At 35.3% G+C, this 25385-nt stretch overlaps 1 protein-coding gene across 2 annotated transcripts in view; it reads left to right on the top strand.

Moving 5' to 3' along the window:
- LOC149795867 (uncharacterized) overlaps positions 1-25385 on the top strand; it is a 108397-nt gene that overhangs the window by 56866 nt on the left and 26146 nt on the right. For both annotated transcript variants that reach the window (XM_089965787.1, XM_089965788.1), the window contains 6 exons: positions 1220-1450; positions 11716-11937; positions 14946-14991; positions 15681-15818; positions 22670-22700; positions 24099-24268. In XM_089965787.1, the coding sequence (XP_089821913.1) occupies positions 1220-1450; positions 11716-11937; positions 14946-14991; positions 15681-15818; positions 22670-22700; positions 24099-24268 (838 nt within the window). The remainder of the gene's footprint in view (positions 1-1219; positions 1451-11715; positions 11938-14945; positions 14992-15680; positions 15819-22669; positions 22701-24098; positions 24269-25385) is intronic.

The raw sequence follows: 25385 nt of genomic DNA, 5'->3' as shown, positions 1-25385 counted from the left end.
GTTTCATAATAATTTTTTGGAACTGTAATATGTAGTCTAGTGTTTAATAATAAAGAGTACATTACAGTGATAATTTGATAAAATTCCCATGGACAAAATATCATGGAGATTAGACATACAGAAAAGGAAGAAAATATGAATTAGCAATTTAAAAATAACTTGTTCTGTACAATTGCCTCAGAAAAATATATGAATATCCTGGCAGGTGGACAACCTATTTCTAACTATATTCTAGAATCGCTGAGGTAATTTTGACCAGCATTGGGATAATAGTCTTACTAAGGGCCTTCTTTGTCCAAACTGTCTGGTTTATCTGCTCATGCAGTTATGTATCAAGTCACTTTTTAGAGATTACTCATCCTGTACACGACCTAGGAAATGCTTTTACAATCATGTAGGTGGAAAATGTATTTTCAGCTTCTTTTGAATGACTGAGGTAATTTTGACAAAACTTGTCAAAGATGTTTAATAGGGATTGCTCTGTCCAAATTGTTTTGGGTTAGCTTCCCTAGCAGTTGTGTAATTACCAAAGCAGCCACATGAAAAACCTGCTTTCAATGTGTTCTTTAGAACAGCCAAGCCAGATTTGATTAAACTTAGTAGGAATAATTTGCACCCAAGGCTGCTTCACTAGAAGCAATATCAGAAACCTAATTTTAACTTCTTCTCTTGATCGGCTGTTTGATTCAACTTGGTAGAAATGTTTTTTCAGACATGTTCTGTAAAGTATATATCCAGGGTGGCTCTGCCACCAATGATCTAACTTCCCTAGAAAACAGATGTAAAACCTATTATCAACTTCTCTAGAAATGCTGAAGTAATTTTCATCATCATTGATACAAATATTTCAAATTTTTAGGCCATACAAGCCAGATATGTGTCCATAAAGTCTTCTGTAGCAAAAATGTGGCTTCCATAACAACTAGGTAGAAAACTTGTTTTATTTTTTGCGGTACAAGTCAGCCAGTTTTGGTGAAACTTTCCTAAAATTTGTCATAAGATGTGCTCTACTTTTGATTCTTACTCACAAATTGTCTCTAGGGCTGATTGTGTTAACAATGTGAATAATCTGTGGAGTTCTTGATAATCAGACAATAGATTGAACTGGAAGATCTCAGTTTTTTTAATTAAGATTATGGTACATTGAAACTCCATGATAAATACTTTATACTTCTTTCTCAAATCATTTCAGTGTAAGTGTGCTTTTTGTTATTTCTAGACAGACATCCTCGTGAACACAATATCAACCAACTTAGATTTGACGATTGGTACCACATCTGCTTCACTTTTGAAGAAGGCTGGACAAGGATTGAAGAAAGAGATCCGCTGTAAATTTAAACCTCCTGCCCACTACGGAATAGTTATGAAGACAGGAGCTTGTCAGTTGAAATGCAAAGCTATTTATCATGGTGCATTAAAACCTTACCATGACCAGGATGACAGTGTGTTGGTAAGAAGAGAAAATGCATTTAAATACATGCAAACATTATAGTTCTGTTACAGCAGTTAGTTTCATGAGGAAACACACAAGAATGTTAGAATGTATGTTGAAAAGTGCTTTTATGTTTGGTTGATTTGTTTTCTTTTGCAATAATTTGTTGTTGTTGGGTTTAACGCCATTTTTCAGCACACGATAGGCTATGCATGGTGGCCAGTATTAATGGTGGAGGAAGAATCTGGGAAAACCCCAGGAAGAACTACTGACCCACGAGAAGCTACTGGCAAGCTTTCTCACATATCCACATTGGCCGAATCCTAGACTCGAACCCACACAGACATAGGTGAGATGGCAGTGATCCGTAACGGAGAGCGCTTTAGACCACTCAGACACTCGGGTCCCCGCAATCATTTGTAGATCATAAAATCAGACAGATATGAAAAGTGAATAACCAGTTAATACAGTTTGTTTTTCAGTGTTACCTACCTATAAAGGAAGCAAAATGTTACCAAATTGTGTCATTTGTGGACAAAAGCCCTTTGCAAAATCGTTTAATATGCAATTGAGAAAAGGGAGTTTATATATTAACAGATATCTTTGATAATGTGGAGGTACGTGTTCACTAATGAACTGCATTGTACCCTCATTCTCTATATTTTCTTCACAAGAATGTTAATTATCCACTTCTATAGATATTGTAAAACATACTGGTTTGTTTTACCCTCAATTCGAATAGGGGTGAATAGTGCCTGAGGCTGAGGAAATATATTGCAATATGGCATGTCTGTATTGCGATACATATCAATACGTATTGGTCATTAATAGCATTTATGACTTGAATGTTGATTTTGCATAATTTGTTCTGAAATAATGAGCAATTTCCTTGCATTTAATAAAATATAAAGAAAATATAAAGAAAAAAATGAAACCATCTTGCTTTTAATTCTACCAAAACACCCAGTAACTGTATTTCATGTTATTTTTCGTACCCTTTAATTTTTCATACAACATCATGCCATAAAAGTAAAAATCTATTAAATCTATCATATTTTTTCATACACAGAACTTCATATTTTTTTGGCCATCCTATTATTTTTTGTATATAAAATGATCTGTGAAGATTTACTTTTGCCGAAGTGATAAAATAGTACTGCCCTTTAAAATTTACAGCTAAAAATAAGAGATTAAAATCATTGTTTTGTTGTATTTTTATTTATCTATTATTTTTATTTCATTTTGTTAAACTTTTAGACAGGTTCCCATTTCAAACAGCTTCAAAAATATACCAAAGTTCAGTTTACATCAAATGACCAGGGTATTGACTTGCTAAGCTAGTTTTTAATAGTGACTTTTCTTTGGGCACGTTCTTAACTGAGGCATCAGATAGTGAAACAGGAGATTCACACAATGTGATAATCGTATTTATAATCATGCATGTAGGTCATTGATAATTTCTTTCTTTTAATATTATATTTTACTACATATTTTTATGTTTTTTATTTACATGATGTTTCAAATGGCATTAGAAAAAATTCTGATGTATCACTTAGATACACAAAACGACTAGTTTATTCTTTGCTGAGTATATTTGGTATAATCCCATATCAGAAATATAAATATTTGTTTCCTCCATGAAACACGACCCTGAATTTGTCTGTTATCTTTACGTAAATGTGTAACTGAGGCATCTAATAATGGGAAGAAGAAAAAAAAAACTAAAGAAATATTCACCAATTATAAGTGTGTAGAAAACCCTTTGCTCAGCTTACGCGGAAAGGGCAACTGTTTTGTAACTGAGAATCTATTCACATTCATCGCCATGCCCATCTTTTGTCTTTTGTATCGGCAAGAAAATATAACGTTTGATGTTTTTGTTCTGTTGTTACAATATATACCACTATTCATGAACAGCTGGACAACATCATTAATGAGCACACTTTATTATGTCAGTCAGTGTAACAAAGAAACGCACGCATTTGAAAATGCGTTCAGAAGCTATTTGAGTTTGTTTATCCAGTAAAAATAATATCTCATTACAGGATGAAGTGAAGACCACAGACCATTGGGCAATTAATCTTGTTGTCTTAATATAGTAATGCAGTAAAAACTGTAAAAACTCTTAGTTTTAATCATAAATGCAAAAGTTATTGACTCCGTGAGTTCAATTTATATATAGGTAATATCTTCATAGATCTTGGACTGTTCGTGCTTGAACATGTCTTCATTATCAAGTTTCTTCTAACTCCTGCCAAAGGGAGAGATTTTTCCTGCCACCACTTAAATGCACTGAACCACCAAATATAAAAGGCAGAAGATTGGACCTGGACATCCCAGACAAAACAAAGGTGAAGTCCATCACCTGTCTGTTACTGCAGTTACCAAGATTGCTAGTGAAAAAGATGATGCTGAACATCACAAATTAAATATTAAATGCTGATGTAGCAGATAATACCATCATACTAAAGAATTTTATTGAAATAGTGCCCATTAATGCTGAAAAATTTCCTAAGCTTGCAGTCGACAAACTGGACTACAGTAAAGATATGAGGGATATAAGCTAATTTCCTGGAATTAGGCCCATAGCTGCAAAGTACCACCTTACACCAAGTTCTTTAATAAACTGGATGAAAATGGATTTTTTGAAAAATATTCAAAGGATAAAGAAAGGATCCATCTCAGGTGCTGGCCAATCCTTGATGTATTTGCATGAAGAGAAGCAGGAAATTTAACCAGGTTACTCTGTATGCAAGACCATCTCATGCTGTAACAATTGAGATGTTGCAAAATTATGCTTCTGCAGTTATTCGGGAGGAAAATCCAAAGTTTTGGGGCTCAAGAGGATGGGTTGAGAGCTTTTTCAATCAAAATGGACTTGCACTGAGATGCAGAACTACAATATCTCAAAAACTACCTCAGGACCTAGAGGAAAAGATAGACTGCTTTACCAGATATATAAGAAGGCTGCGGGAGGATGAGGAATTTGATGAACATTTAATAGGAAATATGGATGTATTGCAAGTGTATTTCGACTTGGTTCCAGGGAAGATAATTGATAAAGTCTTGACGAGAGAGGTACGTATTAGAGGTACTGGCAGTAACGAGTGCCATTTAACTTGTGTATTGATATGCCTGGCATCTGGTGACTTGTTGCCACCCATGATAATCCTTTGAGGTAAAAGAAACTTAAAAAATGTAAAAATCCCAAAGGGAATTGTAGTGAAAGTTCAACAGAAAGCATGGATGGATAACACCTAATGTTGGATTATATTGATGAAGTTTGGAAAGTGCACACAAAGTGCACACCTTCTCTCCTAGTGTTGGATTCATTTCGTGGCCATTTGACTGACGGAGTTAAAAACTCCATGAAAAAATCCATAACAACAACAGCAGTAATCCTCAGTGGATGCACAAGTAAACATCAGCCACTGGATGTATATCTAAATAAACCTTTCAAAAAATGGTCAACATACATGAAGAACCAGGCTTCCAAAAGTATTACAACCATGGAAGCTGGTGAGGAGGCAACCCAAACTTTCCAGCCTGTTCAAATCAGATGATGATTTACTGCATTTTTGAAGCCAGTGAATAGTTAAAGAAGAAAAATGACATGATCATCATTAGTTTCAAAGTTGATGGCATTTCAGATGCAATAAATGGTCGAGAGGACCACTACATAAAGAGTGACAATGAATCTCCATTGGAAAGTCTTTCTAGTGACAAAGAATGTGAATGATTTGAGAGTTTTGAGCTGAAAAACTTGTAAAACTCTTGAAAATAATGAATTTTTCAGTACATACTATTTTTGCATTTGTTTTGTGCATTCGTCCAATGTTGGATCACAATTTTATCTTTGAAAATGACATGTTGTGTTATAATATAAAAGTATTTTTTGTTGTTCTCATTATTATATTCATTTGTCATTTTTTTAAAAACTGGCTTCAGCACAAGTATCAGTAGATTAATATTGTTCTTGAGCTTATGGGCTTGTCGTACACATTTTCAACACCCAATGGGGAGCCTCATTTCCCTACATCGAGCCTCATTTCCCTACATCGAGCCTCCTTAGTTTGATCTGTTGAGGTGAATCTGGTCTTCAATCCAGTATTTACTGGAAATGACCAAGCTAAAGGTCAAGCCTTTTTAATTATCATGTATATTAGGTCTGCATAGCCATGTGGCCTACTGACAGTGGATCTCATAATTAGAACCAAAACGATTTATTTATTCGGGTTTTAATTGCCAATGGAATATAATAGTACCCTTGTAGTTTTTACATAGAGAATAACACAACTGACAGGTAACTGAATAATAAAGATTATTCTCTGTCTGTCTGTCGCTCTCTCATAAAAACAATCAGATACTTGTTTAACTTTCTTTGGCTGGTTCTGTTCGTAAGAAGCAGATGCAGCCAGAGCCGAGTGGTTGAAGATTTCAAATTGATTATTGTTAATCAGAAAAGGGAGGCTTTTTAACCTGGGATCCAGAGCAGTTGCTATCCGGAGGAAATCCTTGTTTCCTTCATGTAGTTGCTTTTATGTATTTCACCAATGTTGAATCATAATCGTACGGTGCAGTAAGTGTAGTCAACAGTTGATTCTGCAGTGGAAGAATGATGGATATGGTGGGTGTTTCTTCTGCGCACAACACTGTTGTGATTGTTCATAGTGGTTTCAAACACACCAATACTTCTTCAGCATTGCTAATATTAATTTTAGACAAGGTACATACATCTTTGCTCACACTGTGCACCTCATTGCTGGTTAGGGCAGCATATACAGCTGGTTGTAGTTCCAGAAACCTTTCAATCATGTCAGCTGCTGAGTTCCATTGGGTACAAACATCTTGAATTAGTTTGTGTTTTGGTAACTTTAGGAGCTCAGTTTTGTCTCAGTTTTTGAAAGAAGCTGACAATTCTTCTGATAGTGCCAAGAAGTCTTCTATCATCATTGATTTTCAGGCTTTTCTTTGCAGCTAAATTTAAAGTGTATGCATAGCAACCAATATGTTGGTTACATCCTGCTTCTGATGCTGTGACAGCCATGTTTGAAGCATTGTCAGTTACCAGTGGAGGATTGGATGGAATTCCCCATTCATTAATGGCTGACAACAGAATTGCAGCAATATTTGCACCTGTGTGACTCAGGTAGAGCCCCTGTTTGTAGCACATAACTCTGAAGTTTCCAATCAAGAGAAATAAAACAAGAAGTTTGTAATGTATGATTCTGTTGCTCTGGAAGTCCAACTGTCAGTTGTCAATGCAACTTTAGATGCTAAAAGTAAGCATTGCTTTTACATCTTCCTTGACTTTTAAATACATATATGTGATAATCTTCTCAGAGAAGGCCTGTCTAGATGGTACAACATATCATGGATCAAAGCACCGATGCCATGTTTGAAAATCCTTTGTTTGATACAACACTGTACGACTGCGAATCATAAACGATGAAACTAGCAATGGCACAAGTGGTAGCTGTGGACCTTGGTGCTGAAGATTTCTATTTAGTCTGTGCACCTAGCATATCCACAATCTTTGGTTGTCGATCTGAAACAATATGTACACTTTTAATGGAACCTTCGGCTGTTGTGTTAGATGCTGTATCACTCTGTAGCACAGTATTTATGGAAAGTACTGATGGATGGTGAGTCTGTAAATGAGTCAAGAGGTTTGTTGTACCACCTGCATGGTTGATTTCAGTTTTGCACATATTACACACAGTGACAGTTTTGTCAAATGTATTAGTGCTAAACTCCCTTTTTAGTGAAAAATTATTCCAAACAGAACTCTTTGCTCTTGCGTTCTTCACTAGCTCATACACAGAAGCCACCATTTTTTGGTAACTGTGTTAAGCCTAATAAAAGACATTGGTGTGCTCAAAGCTAGTTCTGGACAGCCTAATGTTGGTGAAGAAGAAAATAGGTACACTGGTATTACTATACACATATCACGATATACTGTTTCTGGCATTTTGTATCGCAATTTACTGGTAAATGGGTATATCGTTACACCCATAAATTCTAAATGGTTTGGGAATCAGTATCTTATGTGTGTGGTGTTTCTCTGTCCAAAGATACCATAGGATCTCATCATTCATCCTTGATCCAATGGTTACATTAAATATATTTTTACATGATGATCAGACAGGTTGGACACCCATACGTTTGTTATGTAGTTATAGTCGGACATCATATCCTGTATGCTGTTGGAATACAGTCTGTTTTGCATTTTTAAACCTAACATATTTCGTTTATATAGTACTTTATGTTCATAAGAAATGATCATGTCAGATCTGTGTTTAAACATTTGTAGAAATGTTCAGACAGAGCACACTGTGTATGGTCCTTATATAGGTAGATAAACAACTGTGGTAGACTCGTGTCTGTGAGTGGAAAAGTAAATTGTTGAGAAAACCCCTTTCCGTTCTACAAATTAACAAGGTAAATTTAACTTATGCAGTTTGGAATCTGCCCTCTTGCTAAATCAGTGCTAATTTCTTTTAATCATATCAGCACATTTGGTCACTGTCTAAATAGATCAGCATAAAATGAGACATTTCAAACTTATTCCTTATGGATGATTTCACTGGACAACAAATTTTTACAAAAGTCATGTTACTGAAATAAAATTAGTCAATTCTTATCAATTTTTATGTGCTGAACACGAATATGACAGTCAAATTGCAAAATTGGCTCTAGTTTTTTTGTAATCTGCAAGAAATTAATGTTTACATAACGAAATGCATTCCAATAGTAAAAGGTCAACTGTAATAGCCTACCTATAAAAAATCAAGTCATTGACTACATCTTAGATTTCTTCGCCTGTCTCTTGTACAGCTGTTCGGGAGCATCTCTGAGGAGTGTCCAGCAGTAGTCAGCCAGCATTGTAGTGGACCATTTTCCCTGGTATCTTTGTTCCATTGTTGCGATATCTTGATGAAAACGTTCGCCGTGTTCATCACTAACAATACCACAGTTGCTAGGAAAGAAATCCAAATGGGAATGAAGGAAGTGAATCTTTAGAGACATATTGCAGCCAAGTTTCTTATACTTCATCAACATGTCTTCTACTAGTTCCTTATAGTTTTCTGCCCTAACATTTCCGAGGAAGTTTGTAGAAACTAGGCGAAAAGCATTCCATGCTTGTTTCGCGTCACCTTCCAGCAAGTTGTTGAACCGGTCATCTTTGAAAAGCTCTCGAATCTGAGGACCCACAAAAACTCCCTCTTTAATCTTTGCTTCGCTGAGTGGAGGGAATTTTTCATGCAGGTATCGGAATGCTGGCAAAGTCCGGTCAATGGCTTTCACGAAGTTCTTCATCAAACCTAGTTTGATGTGAAGGGGTGGTAGCAAGATTTTCTGAGCCTCAACCAGAGCTGGGTGTTGGATATTCTTCTCTCCAATGGCTACATTCTGCCTGTGAGTCCATTCCTTCCTCATGTAGTGCATTTCCCTTGCTCGGCTATCCCACTCGCATAAGAAACACATGTATTTTGTATATCCTTGCTGCAGTCCCATTAAAAGGGCAACTACCTTCAAATCACCACAGAGGTGCCAGCTGTACTTGTTATACTCAATGGAATTCAGTAGCTGCCTTAAGTTATCGTATGTCTCTTTCATGTGGACAACATACGCTACTGGAATAGATGGAAGAATGTTTCCATTGTGCAAAAGCACAGCCTTGAGACTCAGTTTCGAAGAGTCCACAAATAGTCTCCATTCTTGTGGGTCATGAGTGATTTTTAAAGCATTCATGAGGCCCTCAATATCGGAACAGAATATCAGATTACTTTCCTTTCTGAAGAAAGGCTCCAATTGCTGGTGGCGCTTTCGATATGCAGTAATTGTGACATCTTCTTCTAGAAGATTCCATTGTTGGAGTCTTGATCCTAGCAATTCTGCCTTGTTCTTTGATAAGTCCAAATCACGAATCAGGTCATTTAGTTCTTCCTGTGTTATTCTGTGTGGGGTTGATGATGCACCACAGTGAAAATCTGGATCACTGCATGCTGATGGACCAGGAGAAGAACAGGTCGACTCACCTTTGTCTTCGTCAGATGAATCAAGAGAATATTCTGCTGGAGGTTCTGGAATAGGAAGTCCCTCACCATGTGGAACTGGTCTCAATGCAGACGGAATGTTTGGGTAGACTATTCTCGACTTCTTTCGCTTCGTTATTCCGCCGGAAAGAGGAGGAACCAAGCAGAAGTAACAGTCATTTAGGTGGTTGCTTGGCTCTCTCCACACCATTGGGACTGCAAACGGCATTGATGACCTTTTGCAATTCAACCACTGTGAAAGCTGTGTTGTACATGTAGCACAGCATATATGCGGAGCCCAAGGCTTGTCTTGGTCACCAACCTTGCATCCGAAGTAAAGATGATATGCCTTCTTCACTTGAGAATTGATACTTTTCTTCTGGTTGGCAAACGTCACTTCCCCACAAATATAGCAAAAATTGTCCGCGGTATTAACACACTTTCGAGGCATTACTGTTCTTTATTGTACGTAAATGGATAAAATAATAAGTTTTATGTAACAGTAGCTTGAACTGTCTCGCACAACGTCTAAAATATTTTAAATGCTGAACCTATCTGATTGGGCTTTATATAGTACACTGCTTACGTCAGCTTCAGCAGCCGCCTGGCATTAGTATAATAGGCCTACACATGTATAGTACACTGCTGACGTCAACTTACTTCAGCAGCCGCATGGCATTAGTATTGCATTGCATCAGAAAATGATGCAATCAACTGTGGATGATGTGAGCATGATGGTATTATGCAATGTTACATCATTATTCCGGATGTTGCTGCAGTCCTACTGGAGAAATTTACACAGTGAAACATAGAAAATGAGGTATATGAATATCTTCAAAACGAGAGCCAATACAAATTTTTCACGGTTATATTCGTGTTCGGCACACCAAAATACTACAGATTAGGGCCTTTTCAAGTCAGTAATGATTTCACTGTTGACCAGTGTTTTAAGTACTTCACAGATAATCTAATACTCACTTTTGCACAGAGTTTATTCCTGGTTTGCAAATATTTTGATTGAGTTTGAATGTCAATACTTTTGCTGTGTCATGCAGTAAACATGCTACAGTTCTGATTGGTGGTTGTTCTTTTGCTCTGGACTTGAATAAACAATAACCACCAATCAGAATTGAATGTAACATATTTTACTGCATAGCACATCAGAAGTTTAGTCCTCATATTTGACAATGAAGACAAGGTTTGAAGCAGCAGTGAAACATGGAATAAAAGTGGTTATTAAAGGATCAATAATGTATTTAAATCATCCATGGGGAACATGTCTGGCAGTCATCTTTATGTTGATATATATTACCAGTGGCTGAGCATGCTGACAGGATAAAATAAATAGTATGGAACTGGGGATGCAGTTTTCAAACCATGTGAGTGAGTCATCTTGTGTTTGCTAACTTGTAGAAGGCAAGTGGGTGTTGTCAATAGTTTTTCTTTGCTACTGACATAAATAAGTGCATGTACCTACATTGGCTGTCTCAGATGAATTCTTAATTTAAAGAATAAAAAGACAAATGACTAGTAATTATTCTTGACTGCTGAAGACTAAAGTACCTTGTATAGGTCATGTAAGTAGTTTTATATAAATTCTTCACCTCTTGTATCGATATGGGTAATGATATTGAAAAAATATCAACACCTCTATATTTTGATTAATATATTCACCCCTACTTGTTACTGCTATTGAGGCCATGTTTATAATACAATTTTGTTCACACCGAGTGTTTGTTTCAATCATTAAAAACCTGGATGAGTTCAGTTGTAAGCAAAATTTTCAAATGCTAAAGACATGATCTTCCAATTGTTTGCCTGAATTTAGTATAACTCTGGAAGTCATACTTCTAGTCCAGTTTTGATCAAACTTTAAATATAAGCTTATAGTATCAAGCTTTTGGATAGGTTCAGTTTGTATTAAGATCTATGCATATTAGTATGACATACTTGCATCTGATTGACTGGCATTGTTACTGTTACAGGAAAACATTTCAATTGATTTTTATCAGTGTTAAAATATAATAAGCCTGCTGAGTGAAATGGTGAGCTGTTAAGTCATGTAAACCATTTGATTCTCATGTTTTACTATAAAATAAAATAATTTTGTATTTGTCATCATTAAATTAGGTTGGACTGTATGTATTGTGTGGGTATTAAAAGTGTCACAGCTATTGTTTATTATATATATTTTCTTGAAAACTTAACTTAATATTTATCATTGTAATTTTCTATTTCTTGCAGATTTTTCAACAGTTTTTGTCAGAGTGCCTGCAGCAAGCATCAAAATCAAAATACAAGTCCATTGCATTTCCAGCAATAGGTACTGGATGGTTGGGTTACCCAAAAGATATGGTAGCAAATTTAATGCTCACATCTGTAATGGAATTTGAAAAGTCCATGCCAAAGACATCCTTGAAAGAAGTAAAATTTGTCATTCATCCCAATAGTAATGAGGCTTATCAGGTATGTAGATGGTTATTTTCTTAAAATTAGAAGTGCTTGGTTGATGTAATTGTCTTGCTTTTTAATTTAAACTGGATTCCATTACCAAGAAAATATAATTTGAGAAAGCAGTGTAATATTATTCTGTGTTATTGCAAAACATTATGAAAAATTACTTTGCAAAAATATACGACAGGTAAAACAGAAATGGGGGGATCCAGAAGGTCACTATACATATAACATGGACAAAAAACCCAGGTGTTTTGTCCTTGAAAAGTAATGGCTCATTCATGAGGCTGAATATTCATGTACACAGCTATGAACTTTAGTTAAAATTCTGACTCCATTTATACTGTACAGGACTGGTCATTTAATTTTTGTTCCTTCCAATTGAGGCAATGTTTTTATTCTTTCATTCATCACAAGATAAATTTGTTTCAAATAATATGACCCTTTGGAAACTTAAATGGTCTCTCCCGAAGAAAGAATTGATTTGAGCGAATGTTTTTTAGAATTAAAGACAGTGACCATTGTAAACACTGTTATACAATTTTAGCAACTGAAGATGATGTCAATTTCAGCATGGGAAATGTACATTTCTAACACAGAAACCATCTGACTTGGCACATTGTACTTTACACCTCTAATTATGGTCCAGTCATTGACAGCAAAAGTTTGGTAATTGTTCCTTTAATCTGATCTCAATGTATTGTTGAAATGAATAATAATGTTGAAAATTCTCAAATCTTAAATATTCAACAAATCTAAGTCATTCTGAATCGTTGCATCCATATGTCTCCTATTATTTGTTCCTTCTTGTAATGAAAACTATAAAAATGTTATTTTCATGATATAAAAAAACTAATCATTCATATGGAAACAGCTTAGTCATACTATAGATCTAAGATGTTTAATTATTTCAATACAGTTTTCTTTTGGTGAATATTTGAGCATTTGGCTAATGAGACAAAAAAATAAAACAAAACATTGAAGCCATTTTCAATGGTTCCCTTATGAGGTATACTGTTTTGCAGCTAGAATGGATTAAGTGGAAGACATGGGATTGATTCCTCATCTCTCTCTCTCTCTGGATCAATAAAATGATGGCTGTTATATTTACATTTTTCTAACATGTTGTAATGACTTTACGCAAATAAAATACCTATGTGTAGCAGTATAATACCAAGTTTGGTCTCTACATTCATCTCAAAATGGTTTACTCCTTTATACTGCCTATTACAGAGTCCTCTAGATCAAACGAAACAAAATTCTCAATAATATATCATTGAAATGTTTAGATGCATTCCTTTACTTATTGCTGTTGGAGTTTGCACAGTATACTTTGTTATGTGTCATATGAAATTCAGTATTATTTCACTCTCTGCAGTTGTTGTTGTTATAGGATTTAACGCCATTTTTCAGCACAAGATAGGCTATACATGGCGGCCAGTATTAATGATGGAGGAAGAACCCGGGAAAACCCCGGAAAGAACCACCAACCCACGAGAAACTACCAGCAAGCTTTCTCACATATCCACATTGGCCGAGCCCTAGACTCGAACACACGCAGACAGAGGTGAGATGGCAGTGATCCGTGACGGAGAGCGCTTTAGACCACTCGGCCACTCGGGGCCCCCTCTCTGCAGTGAAAAGAACTATAACAAAAGATAAACGTCAAACATTTTAAAACAAAATCACATTAATACTCTACTGATGTGAAACAATATTGCACAAGTTCTGATAGTAACCACATGTGCAAGCAGGGCTTGAGCAGGTCTTGTGTTTTGATGGGGGGGTCCGAAAATTTCAAAAGGGCCCGACTTTCCTCAAAAGGGCACAAAAGCAAAAATATGTTTCTATTTACTGAAAGTGTGCATAATACACAATAAACATGTGCAACAATAAAATGATGATGAAATTTGAAGTAACAAGAGACTGTATGTTTGTGTGTGTACATTTATTTTAGTGGTGTGGGGGTGGGCCTGATCCAGCCCTGACAAGTTCTCAATAATATATTGTACTGTTTCTTCTGACATCCAATCACAGGATTATGGAGGGGTTACTTAAACTTGAGATTTGTATTATAGAAAGGATAATATGCCATATTTTTTCTTATTTGAAATAAATTGTTCTTGTGATCAATGAAATAATAACATATATCCAGTCAGAAAGAACAATCTAGCCCCATGAATTTAATGGTTTTGCAGTACACTTGCATTTAAAATTAAACAAGTATGTAAATTCAGTCTCATGGCTGAGTCATTACATGATTTGTAAATTCAGAATTTGCTCTTATTTTTATTGGGGTTGTTTTATCAACAAAAGTGGCTGTCAGCTGAAATTTAATTGTCTAAACTGATTGTCTTCCATGTTTAAACAGCAAGATAAATTGATACTGATAAAGAGAAGATCAATACGGTGTGCCTGTCATCAAGTCAGAGTGAAAGTTTATTCAGATTTCTTTGAATAAAGGAAAAGTTTAAACATAAGAAAAGAAGTCAATCAGCCTTCTCTAAATTTATATGCAGAATATAAAGACCCTTTTTACTTTATTTTTGTATTGTTCCAATATATTTGATAGAAATTAAGATCACTTGATTCTTGAAATGGTATCTGACTGTAAATCACACATGACATCTCAACTTTCCATGGGTGGTCATCATTCATTGAATTTTCAAGTGTCAATAAAACTTCTGTTGTTGTCAGCTGGATCATAACTGAGCTACATGTGACATTTGATCATCAGATCTTGTGACCTGGGATAAGGATTTAATCAGCTTATCATTTGAGTACAGCAAGATATTCATGGTCAGATAGAACAGATTTTTTTAACAAAATTAGTATTTAGATTTTTGTACTATTAGATTATGAAGAGTTTACACAGCCATATAGCAATAGATTTGTATCAAGCTTGGCATATTGGTATATTCAGATAGTTTAAATGCTTAGCAAAGAAAATGGATTTTGCCGTAGGATTCCTCTTGGACTTTTGTATGGTACAATTCACAGATGGTGATTTTGTATTACAGGCTTTCCAGGAACAGCTACAGCACCTTCAATCAGGTCATAAGGGAGGTAAGCAGATTTAAGTTTCCTTGATAATTTTCATGGTGGCTAAATAAGTTCTCATAAATGTCATAAGTACAAATCCAAGTATAATGCAGAGTTCTACTCATATAACAGTAATTGCTTTCCATTATGTCTTGTGTTCTGCATTTGTGTAGGTGAAGCTATGTTGGTGCTAAGAATGAAAATGTTCTCTTTTTAGGCATGTAACAGCTATTGGAGAAAGAATATACGGAAAGACTAGTCTAGAACAAAGTCATAATCTGCTATTCTAATCTTGATTAAATTTGTATGACTCGATCTTTCATAATAATGCCTACTTAAAGTACTGCATTAGGTTTCTATATAAGAACAGTAAAGAAAATCTTGTAATTGTTTCTTTAACACAACCCATTATTTTGTTGATGAGACGAGCTTGATTTTAGAAAATCTGTCTGTTTCTTAAAGAAAATCTTGTAATAGTTTCTTTAACACAACCCATTATTTTGTTGATGAGACGAGCTTGATTTTAGAAAATCTGTCTGTTTCTTGGATAAAATGGATACATTATTCTGCCAAAAAGAAACCTTGATATTACAAGTCTTTGACTAAGATGATCACCCTCCTTTAATAAGACCCTTATGAATTCCTTGGTAAAAAATTTATTTGCATAGGCCTGATGATGTTCACTACTATAGTGAATTACTCCTGTATTTCAGAAGTCAACAAAAGAAGTAACCATCCTGTGAGTACAGCAAAATCAATGGAATCGGTAAGACATTCCCCGCCTTTGGTGCAACCAAATTCATACATTGAACAGGAGGATACTCCAAGGACTAGTTGGCAATCAGCAAATGGTACACCTGAAATTTATGTTTTTTTTAGCTTCTTTCATAACAATATTTTTTAATGCAGCAACTAATTTTGTTTCTTTTCTTTTATGTTGCCAAGATCTATCAGAAGTAGTCACCTTAAAGACTTGTTATATGTTTGTTTCATTATAATGGAAAACAATGTCCAGACTGATATAGAATGTCTAGAGTGATATAGAATGTCCAGACTGAATATAGAATGTCCAGAGTGATACAGAATGTCCAGACTGATACAGAATGTCTAGAATGATACAGAATATCCAGACTAATACAGATTGTCTAGACTGATACAGAATGTTAAGACTCATATAGAATATCCAGACAGAATATAGAATGTCCAGACTGATACAGAATGTCCAAACTAATACAAATTGTCCAGACTAATATAGAATGTCCAGACTGATACAGAATGTCTAGAGTGATACATAATGTTTAGACTGATATAGAATGTCCAGACTGATACAGAATGTCCAGACAGATATAGAATGTCCAGATGGATATAGAATGTCCAGACTAATATAGCATGTCCAGACTGATACAGAATGTCCAGACTGATAAAGAAAGTCCAGACTAATACATATTGTCCAGACTCATATAGAATGTCCAGACTGATACAGAATGTCTAGAGTGATACATAACATTTAGACTGATATATAATGTCCAGACAGATATAGAATATCCAGACTGAATATAGAATGTCCAGACTAATATAGAATGTTCAGACTGATATAGAATGTTTAGAGTGATACAGAATGTCCAGACTGATATATAATGTCCAGACTAATATAGAATGTCCAGACTGATAGAGAATGTCTAGAGTGATACATAATTTTTAGACTGATATAGAATGTCCAGATGGAATATAGAATATCCAGACTAATATAGAATGTCCAGACTGGTACAGAATGTCTAGAGTGATACATAATGTTTAGTCTGATATAGAATGTCCAGACTGAATATAGAATGTCCAGACTGGAATAGAATGTCCAGACAGATATAGAATGTCCAGATGGATATAGAATGTCCAGACTAATATAGCATGTCCCGACTGATACAGAATGTCCAGACTGATAAAGTATGTCCAGACTAATACATATTGTCCAGACTCATATAGAATGTCCAGACTGATACAGAATGTCTAGAGTGATATATAACATTTAGACTGATATAGAATGTCCAGACTGAATATAGAATGTCCAGACTGAATATAGAATGTCCAGACTGATATAGAATATCCAGACTGAATATAGAATGTCGAGACTAATATAGAATGTTCAGACTGATATAGAATGTTTAGAGTGATACAGAATGTCCAGACTGATATAGAATGTCCAGACTGACACAGAATGTCTAGAGTGATACATAATGGTTAGACTGATATAGAATGTCCAGATGGAATATAGAATGTCCAGACGGATACAGAATGTCCAGACTGATACAGAATGTCCAGACTGGTACAGAATGTCTAGAGTGATGCATAATGTTTAGACTGATATAGAATCTCCAGACTGAATATAGAATGTCCAGACTGATATAGAATGTCCAGATGGATATAGAATGTCCAGACTAATATAGCATGTCCAGACTGATACAGTATGTCCAGACTGATGAAGAATGTCCAGATTAATACATATTGTCCAGACTCATATAGAATGTCCAGACTGATACAGAATGTCTAGAGTGATACATAACATTTAGACTGATATAGAATGTCCAGACTGAATATAGAATGTCCAGACTAATATAGAATGTTCAGACTGATATAGAATGTTTAGAGTGATACAGAATGTCCAGACTGATATAGAATGTCTAGAGTGATACATAATGTTTAGACTGATATAGAATGTCCAGACTGAATATAGAATGTCCAGACTGAATATATAATGTTCAGACTGATGTAGAATGTCCAGACTAATATTGAATGTCCAGACTGATACAGAATGTTCAGACTAATATAGAATGTCCAGACTGATACATAATGTCCAGACTAATACAGAATGTCCAGACTAATATTGAATGTCCAGACTGATACAGAATGTCCAGACTGATACAGAATGTCCAGACTAATACAGAATGTCCAGATTGATACAGAATGTCCAGACTGATACAGAATGTCCTGACTGATATAGAATGTCTAGAGTGTTACAGAATGTCCATACTGCTGTAGAATGTCCAGACTGATATAGAATGTCCAGACTGATACAGGATGTCCAGACTGATATAGAATGTCTAGAGTGATACATAATGTTTAGACTGATATAGAATGTCCAGACTGAATATAGAATGTCCAGACTGATATAGAATGTCCAGACTAATATGGAATGTCCAGACTGATACAGAATGTCCAGACTAATATAGAATGTCCAGACTGATACAGAATGTCCAGACTGATACAGAATGTCCAGACTAATATAGAATGTCCAGACTGGTACAGAATGTCAAGAGTGATACATAATGTTTAGACTGATATAGAATATCCAGACGGATATAGAATGTCCAGACAGATAGAGAATGTCCAGACTGATATAGAATGTCTAGAGCGATACAGAATGTCCAGACTGATATAGAATGTCCAGACTAATATAGAATGTCCAGACTGATACAGATTGTCCAGACTAATACATATTGCCCAGACTCATATAGAATGTCCAGACTGATATAGAATGTCTAGAGTGATACAGAATGTCCAGACTGATACAGAATGTCCAGACTAATATAGAATGTCCAGACTGATATAGAATGTCCAGGGCCCCCGAGTGGCCGAGTGGTCTAAAATGCTCACCGTTACGGATCACTGCCATCTCACCTCTGTCTGCATGAGTTCGAGTCTCAGGCTCGGCTAACGTGGGTACGTGAGAAAGCCTGCCAGTAGCTTCTCGTGGGTCTGTGGTTCTTCCCGGGGTTTTCCAGGGTTCTTCCTCCACTAATTATACTGGCCGCCATGTATAGCCTATCTTGTGCTGAAAAAAGGCGTTAAACCCTACAACAACAATAGAATGTCCAGACTGATACAGAATGTCCAGACTAATATAGAATGTCCAGACTGGTACAGAATGTCTAGAGTGATACATAATGTTTAAACTGATATAGAATGTCCAGACTGATATAGAATGTCTAGAGTGATACAGAACGTCCAGACTGATATAGAATGTCCAGACTAATAAAGAATGTCCAGACTGATATAGAATGTTTAGAGTGATACAGAATGTCCAGACTGATATAGAATGCCCAGACTAATACAGAATGTCCAGACTGATACAGAATGTCTAGGTTGATACAGAATGTCCAGACTGATATAGAATGTCTAGAGTGATACATAATGTTTAGACTGATATAAAATGTCCAGACTGAATATAGAATGTCCAGACTGAATATAGAATGTTCAGACTGATATAGAATGTCCAGACTGATATAGAATGTCTAGAGTGATACAGAATGTCCAGACTAATATAGAATGTCCAGGCTGATACAGCATGTCCAGACTAATATAGAATGTCTAGAGTGATACATAATGTTTAGACTGATTTGGAATGTCCAGACTGAATATAAAATGTCCAGACTGATATAGAATGTCCAGACAGAATACAGAATGTCATTATTATGGAAAACAATATCCAGACTGACATAGAATGTCTAGACTGATACAAAATGTCCAGACTGATATAGAATGTCCAGACTAATATTGAATGTCCAGACTGATACAGAATGTCCAGACTAATATAAAATGTCCAGACTGATACATAATGTCCAGACTGATACAGAATGTCCAGACTGATATAGAATGTCCAGACTAATACAATGTCCAGACTGATACAGAATGTCCAGACTAATACAGATTGTTAATATTGAATGTCCAGACTAATAAAGAATATCTAGACTAATATATAATGTCCAGACTGATACATAATGTCCAGACTGATACAGAATGTCCCAACTGATATAGAATGTCTAGAGTGATACAGAATGTCTAGACTGATATAGAATGTCCAGACTGATACAGAATGTCTAGACTGATACAGAATGTCCAGACTGATACAGATTGTCTAGACTAATAAAGAATGTCCAGACTAATATAGAATGTCCAGACTGATACAGAATGTCCAGACTGATATTTAATGTCCAGACTGATACAAAATGTCTAGAATGATACAGAATGTCCAGACTAATCAAGAATGTCTGGACAGATATAGAATGTCCAGACTGATATAGAATGTCCAGACTGATACAGAATGTCTAGACTAATACATATTGTCCAGGCTGATACAGATTGTCCAGACTGATACAGAATGTCCAAACTAATATAGAATGTCCAGACTGATACAGAATGTCTAGAGTGATACAGAATGTCCAGACTAATATAGAATGTCTAGACTGATACAGAATGTCTAGAGTGATACAGAATGTCCAGACTAATCAAGAATGTCCAGACAGATATAGAATGTCCAGACTGATATAGAATGTCCAGACTGATACAGAATGTCTAGCCTAATACATATTGTCCAGGCTGATACAGATTGTCCAGACTGATCCAGAATGTCCAGACTAATATAGAATGTCTAGACTGATACAGAATATCTAGAGTGATACAGAATGTCCGGACTGATACAGAATGTCCAGACTAATATAGAATGTCCAGACTGATACAGCATGTCCAGACTGACATAGAATGTCTAGAGTGATACATAATGTTTAGACTGATTTGGAATGTCCAGACTGAATATAAAATGTCCAGAATGATATAGAATGTCCAGACAGAATATAGAATGTCATTATTATGGAAAACAATATCCAGACTGATATAGAATGTCTAGACTGATACAGAATGTCCAGACTAATATTGAATGTCCAGACTGATACAGAATGTCCAGACTAATATAAAATATCCAGACTGATACATAATGTCCAGACTGATATAGAATGTCCAGACTGATATGGAATGTCTAGAGTGATACAGAATGTCCAGACTGATATAGAATGTCCAGACTAATACAATGTCCAGACTGATACAGAATGTCCAGACCAATACAGATTGTTAATATTGAATGTCCAGACTAATAAAGAATATCTAGACTAATATATAATGTCCAGACTGATACATAATGTCCAGACTGATACAGAATGTCCCAACTGATATAGAATGTCTAGAGTGATACAGAATGTGTAGACTGATATAGAATGTCCAGACTGATACAGAATGTCTAGACTGATACAGAATGTCCAGACTGATACAGATTGTCCAGACTAATAAAGAATGTCCAGACTAATATAGAATGTCCAGACTGATACAGAATGTCCAGACTGATATTTAATGTCCAGACTGATACAGAATGTCTAGAATGATACAGAATGTCCAGACTAATCAAGAATGTCTGGACAGATATAGAATGTCCAGACTGATATAGAATGTCCAGACTGATACAGAATGTCTAGACTAATACATATTGTCCAGGCTGATACAGATTGTCCAGACTGATACAGAATGTCCAGACTAATACAGATTGTCCAGACTGATACAGAATGTCCAGACTAATATAGAATGTCTAGACTGATACAGAATATCTAGAGTGATACAGAATGTCCGGACTGATACAGAATGTCCAGACTAATATAGAATGTCCAGACTGATACAGAATGTCTAGAGAGATACAGAATGTCCAGACTGATACAGAATGTCCAGACTAATATATAATGTCTAGACTGATACAGAATGTCTAGAGTGATACAGAATGTCCAGACTAATCAAGAATGTCCAGACAGATATAGAATGTCCAGACTGATATAGAATGTCCAGACTGATACAGAATGTCTAGCCTAATACATATTGTCCAGGCTGGTACAGATTGTCCAGACTAATACAGATTGTCCAGACTAACACAGATTGTCCAGACTGATACAGAATGTCCAGACTAATATAGAATGTCTAGACTGATACAGAATATCTAGAGTGATACAGAATGTCCGGACTGATACAGAATGTCCAGACTAATATAGAATGTCCAGACTGATACAGATTGTCTAGAATGATACAGAATGTCCAGACTAATACAGATTGTCCAGACTGAATATAGAATTTCCAGACTGATACAGAATATTCAGACTGATACAGAATGTCCAGACTAATACAGATTGTCCAGACTGAATATAGAATGTCCAGACTGATACAGAATATCCAGACTGTTACAGAATGTTTAAATGATACAGAATGTCCAGACTAATATAGATGTCCAGACTGTTACTGAATGTCCAGACTGATACAGATTGTCTAGAATGATACAGAATGTCCAGACTGATATAAAATGTCTAGACTGATATAGGGGTCTGGACTAATATAGAATGTCTAGACTGATAGAAAATGTCTAGACTGATATAGAATGCATAGACTCGTACAGAATGTCTAGATTAATATAAAATGTCCATGCTTATTAATGCTGTAATCTTGCATCTGATTGGCTGATCGCATTACTATTCTTGAAGTCATATATTGTATATGTTCATTTATTATCATCAAGATATGGATGATTTTGAACAAGATGCTGTGAATACAAATTATGACTTTAATGTTTGAAATAAAAAAAAATCAGTAAATAGGATAAACTGTTTGGGGGATGTAACATATTGTATGTGTTCTTACAAGACCTCATAACCTTGCATAGCGAAATGATCAGTGAAAAGTCAGTTAAGCAAGATCAGGCACAATTGGGTCTTTCTTACGTTTCACTTGCAGATTGTTACCAATTTTCTTTCACAAATCAGTTATAATACACCACTGGCCTCATGAATGCATGTCTCGGTTCTGTGATACACAGACAGCAAGTAAGTGTTTCATTTTTTTCCAGATTCTGAAGGATCATTTGCAGGGAAGACAGTGTAAGCATCCATTTCCTTTGTTAGCAAGCCTATTTATTTTCTGTTGAAATGAGAGAAACAAGACAGAATAGGGAGCATGCGATATTTTGAACCTTTTCACTGTCACCTTAAAGATCTAAGTCTAACTAAGCTCAATAAAAGCTTTGACTATAATCTTAAAGGGATTAGCAAGGAAAAAGAAATGGATAGACCCTTCTACCCCAGCTACTATAAACACAAGACAAAAATGATTCTTCTTTCGTAGCATGTATATCATGCAAGTATGCTTCCATGTTTTAACATACATTGTATTTTTGCTTTGTCCTGTCAGATTTTAACTAAAACCTTATGTTAATTTGATACTAAAAATGAGCTGTAAGACCAAATGAACTTAATTATTTTCACCCTATATTTTCCTGCATTTTGAGTACTTCATGCATCATTCATTGTTTGTTTTCCATGAATGGTCTTCCTAGTTTGACAAAAATATTTCATCATGTTTAATAATGAAATATTAAATTCTTATATTTTGTGGACTCGACATACAATAATTAGCATTCTTCCTTCATTTATGCACAGTTAATTATATTGCTTGAAACTTTTCATCTTTTAAAAGTCTTTGAAAAGTGCTTGAATTCATGATGAAATATAATATCTCACTGAACCATGATTCATGTTTGTACAATTGATGCAGATATTTCAAAACATGACCTGTGGTATTACAAAGCTTCAATGACTTTTTTTCTCAAAACTAGCCTTGAGCAGAATTAGACCAAATTTGACAGAAAGCATGCTGCCTAAATAAATATCTTTAAAGTTTATGATAGAAATCCACAGTTCAATATAGCTGTTATTACTATAATACTAAATACTAGAAACCATCCAATAAACTAAGCTTTATCAACCATCTGCTCTCTCATTTGGCTCTGTGAGCAGATGTCAACTGGGTGAGTGATTTAAGTACAACCTGGGTCTTTCATTTTGACAATGCAGCATCACTGTAGGCAGGTTAAATACATTAACTATTATTAAGGAAGTATGATAAAAAATATGCAATAATATTTATTTGGCAAAGATTCAAGTTTGTAGATTAGTCTGTTGAAATTGTGCTGCTAGTTGGAGTTGTGAACCTTAAAATATTCACAGATCTAATTATCATTGTCCATTGTCAGTGGTAATGTACACAATGTCATTAGCAATAAGACTATTAAAGACTACATGTATTAATTGTTATACTGATCATAAACAATAGGAATGCTGAAACCAATAAAGGGAATATTTATTATAACTTAGCCTTTTGCAGTAATGTCTAATTCCTGTAAAACTCGCTGAGATGTTTGGCTCATCTGATAATTAGGACTATGGCTATGATTTATTTGAGAGGTTTTCATAAACTTACCAGTATGTTGCAATTTTCAGCCCCCATTCCCAGACAGACAAGAAATGTTGCATTGTTATCTCTGGTGACATCAAAGACAGGAAGGCTTTGGAGAACAGATTTTCCCGCTTTAATCACCAATTCAAGCCAAAGCATATTGTTTGTCCTTATGGAGAAAAGTCTGCTCTGCTTATATTTGAAAAGAATGTTGGTAGGTTTTGCATAGAAAAATAAATTATTGTCATTCTCTCCTGTGAATAATGTTGCAAAACATAACAGTCACAATGTCCATATGTGTGTTCATTCTGCCTCAAATTTCTGGTTACCTTCTTTAAGTCTATATCAGTGGCTTTAACAAGTGGATTGTATGCAGACCTTGTCTTCAAAAATACATAAGGGGAAAAGGAACACTGCTGGAGATTGAAGGCTAATGAGGTATGTGAACAAAATCACCTACAGATACTGCTCCCATTTTATGTGCATGACTGTAAAGTTAAAGTTTTTGGATCAATAGCATCTACTATTGCCATGGCTGAATTGTCACCAGACATAGGAAAGATGTTTACCACGGGATATGAAACATTGCAGCTGATGTGGAGGTCAAGAGGTCAAAGGTAAAGGTCACAATTGTCATTTTGCTTATAGGGTTGGGGTAAATATTGCATCATTAGATAATCATGAGAATTTGAACAAGATTCGCCAGTGAACTTGAACTATTATTGGGGAAGAAGAAGCCAGGGGTCAGGGGTCAAGGTCACTGTGAATTGTTGCTAAGTATTTGATGCCTGTAGAAATATAGAAATAGTCTGTATCTTTTGTTCCCATGCATTACTTGTTGTTAGATTTTGTACATGTTAATTTAGCATGAAAGGGGTGATTACATATTAGATATAAAAGTCACAGGAAATTTGACCATAGCAGCATCATGACATGCAAGACAATTCATTTATACATTTTTTCAGGCAGATTTACTGTCAGTATTAATTACCAGTATCAGGGCTTGGATTTTAATTGAATAGTAAGTAAAAACGAAACCAAACAGCCAACACTATTGATAATTGAATTTATTACTTAATAACACAATGTAGTTTAAAGAAAGTGGATGTCTTCATTGCCCATCCTATGTATTTTCTCAGTATGAATATATTTAATTGGTTTAACGAGACATTGTCTGGAAATTTTAGCTCATCATAAAGATAATCTGAGCCAAATGTAATGAAAAGAAAGTAAATGCTTTAGGGGCAAAATGAGTTTGTAATATCTTATTCTTTCCTGAATGCATGAAAATGCAACTATGATATGTTGTTCCTTGAAAGAAGTTAGGATCA

Source organism: Sinohyriopsis cumingii, chromosome 7 (assembly GCF_028554795.1).
Source record: "Sinohyriopsis cumingii isolate HCF-2022 chromosome 7, ASM2855479v2, whole genome shotgun sequence".
NCBI lineage: Eukaryota > Metazoa > Mollusca > Bivalvia > Unionida > Unionidae > Sinohyriopsis > Sinohyriopsis cumingii.
This window is presented reverse-complemented; position numbering and strand designations above follow the sequence as displayed.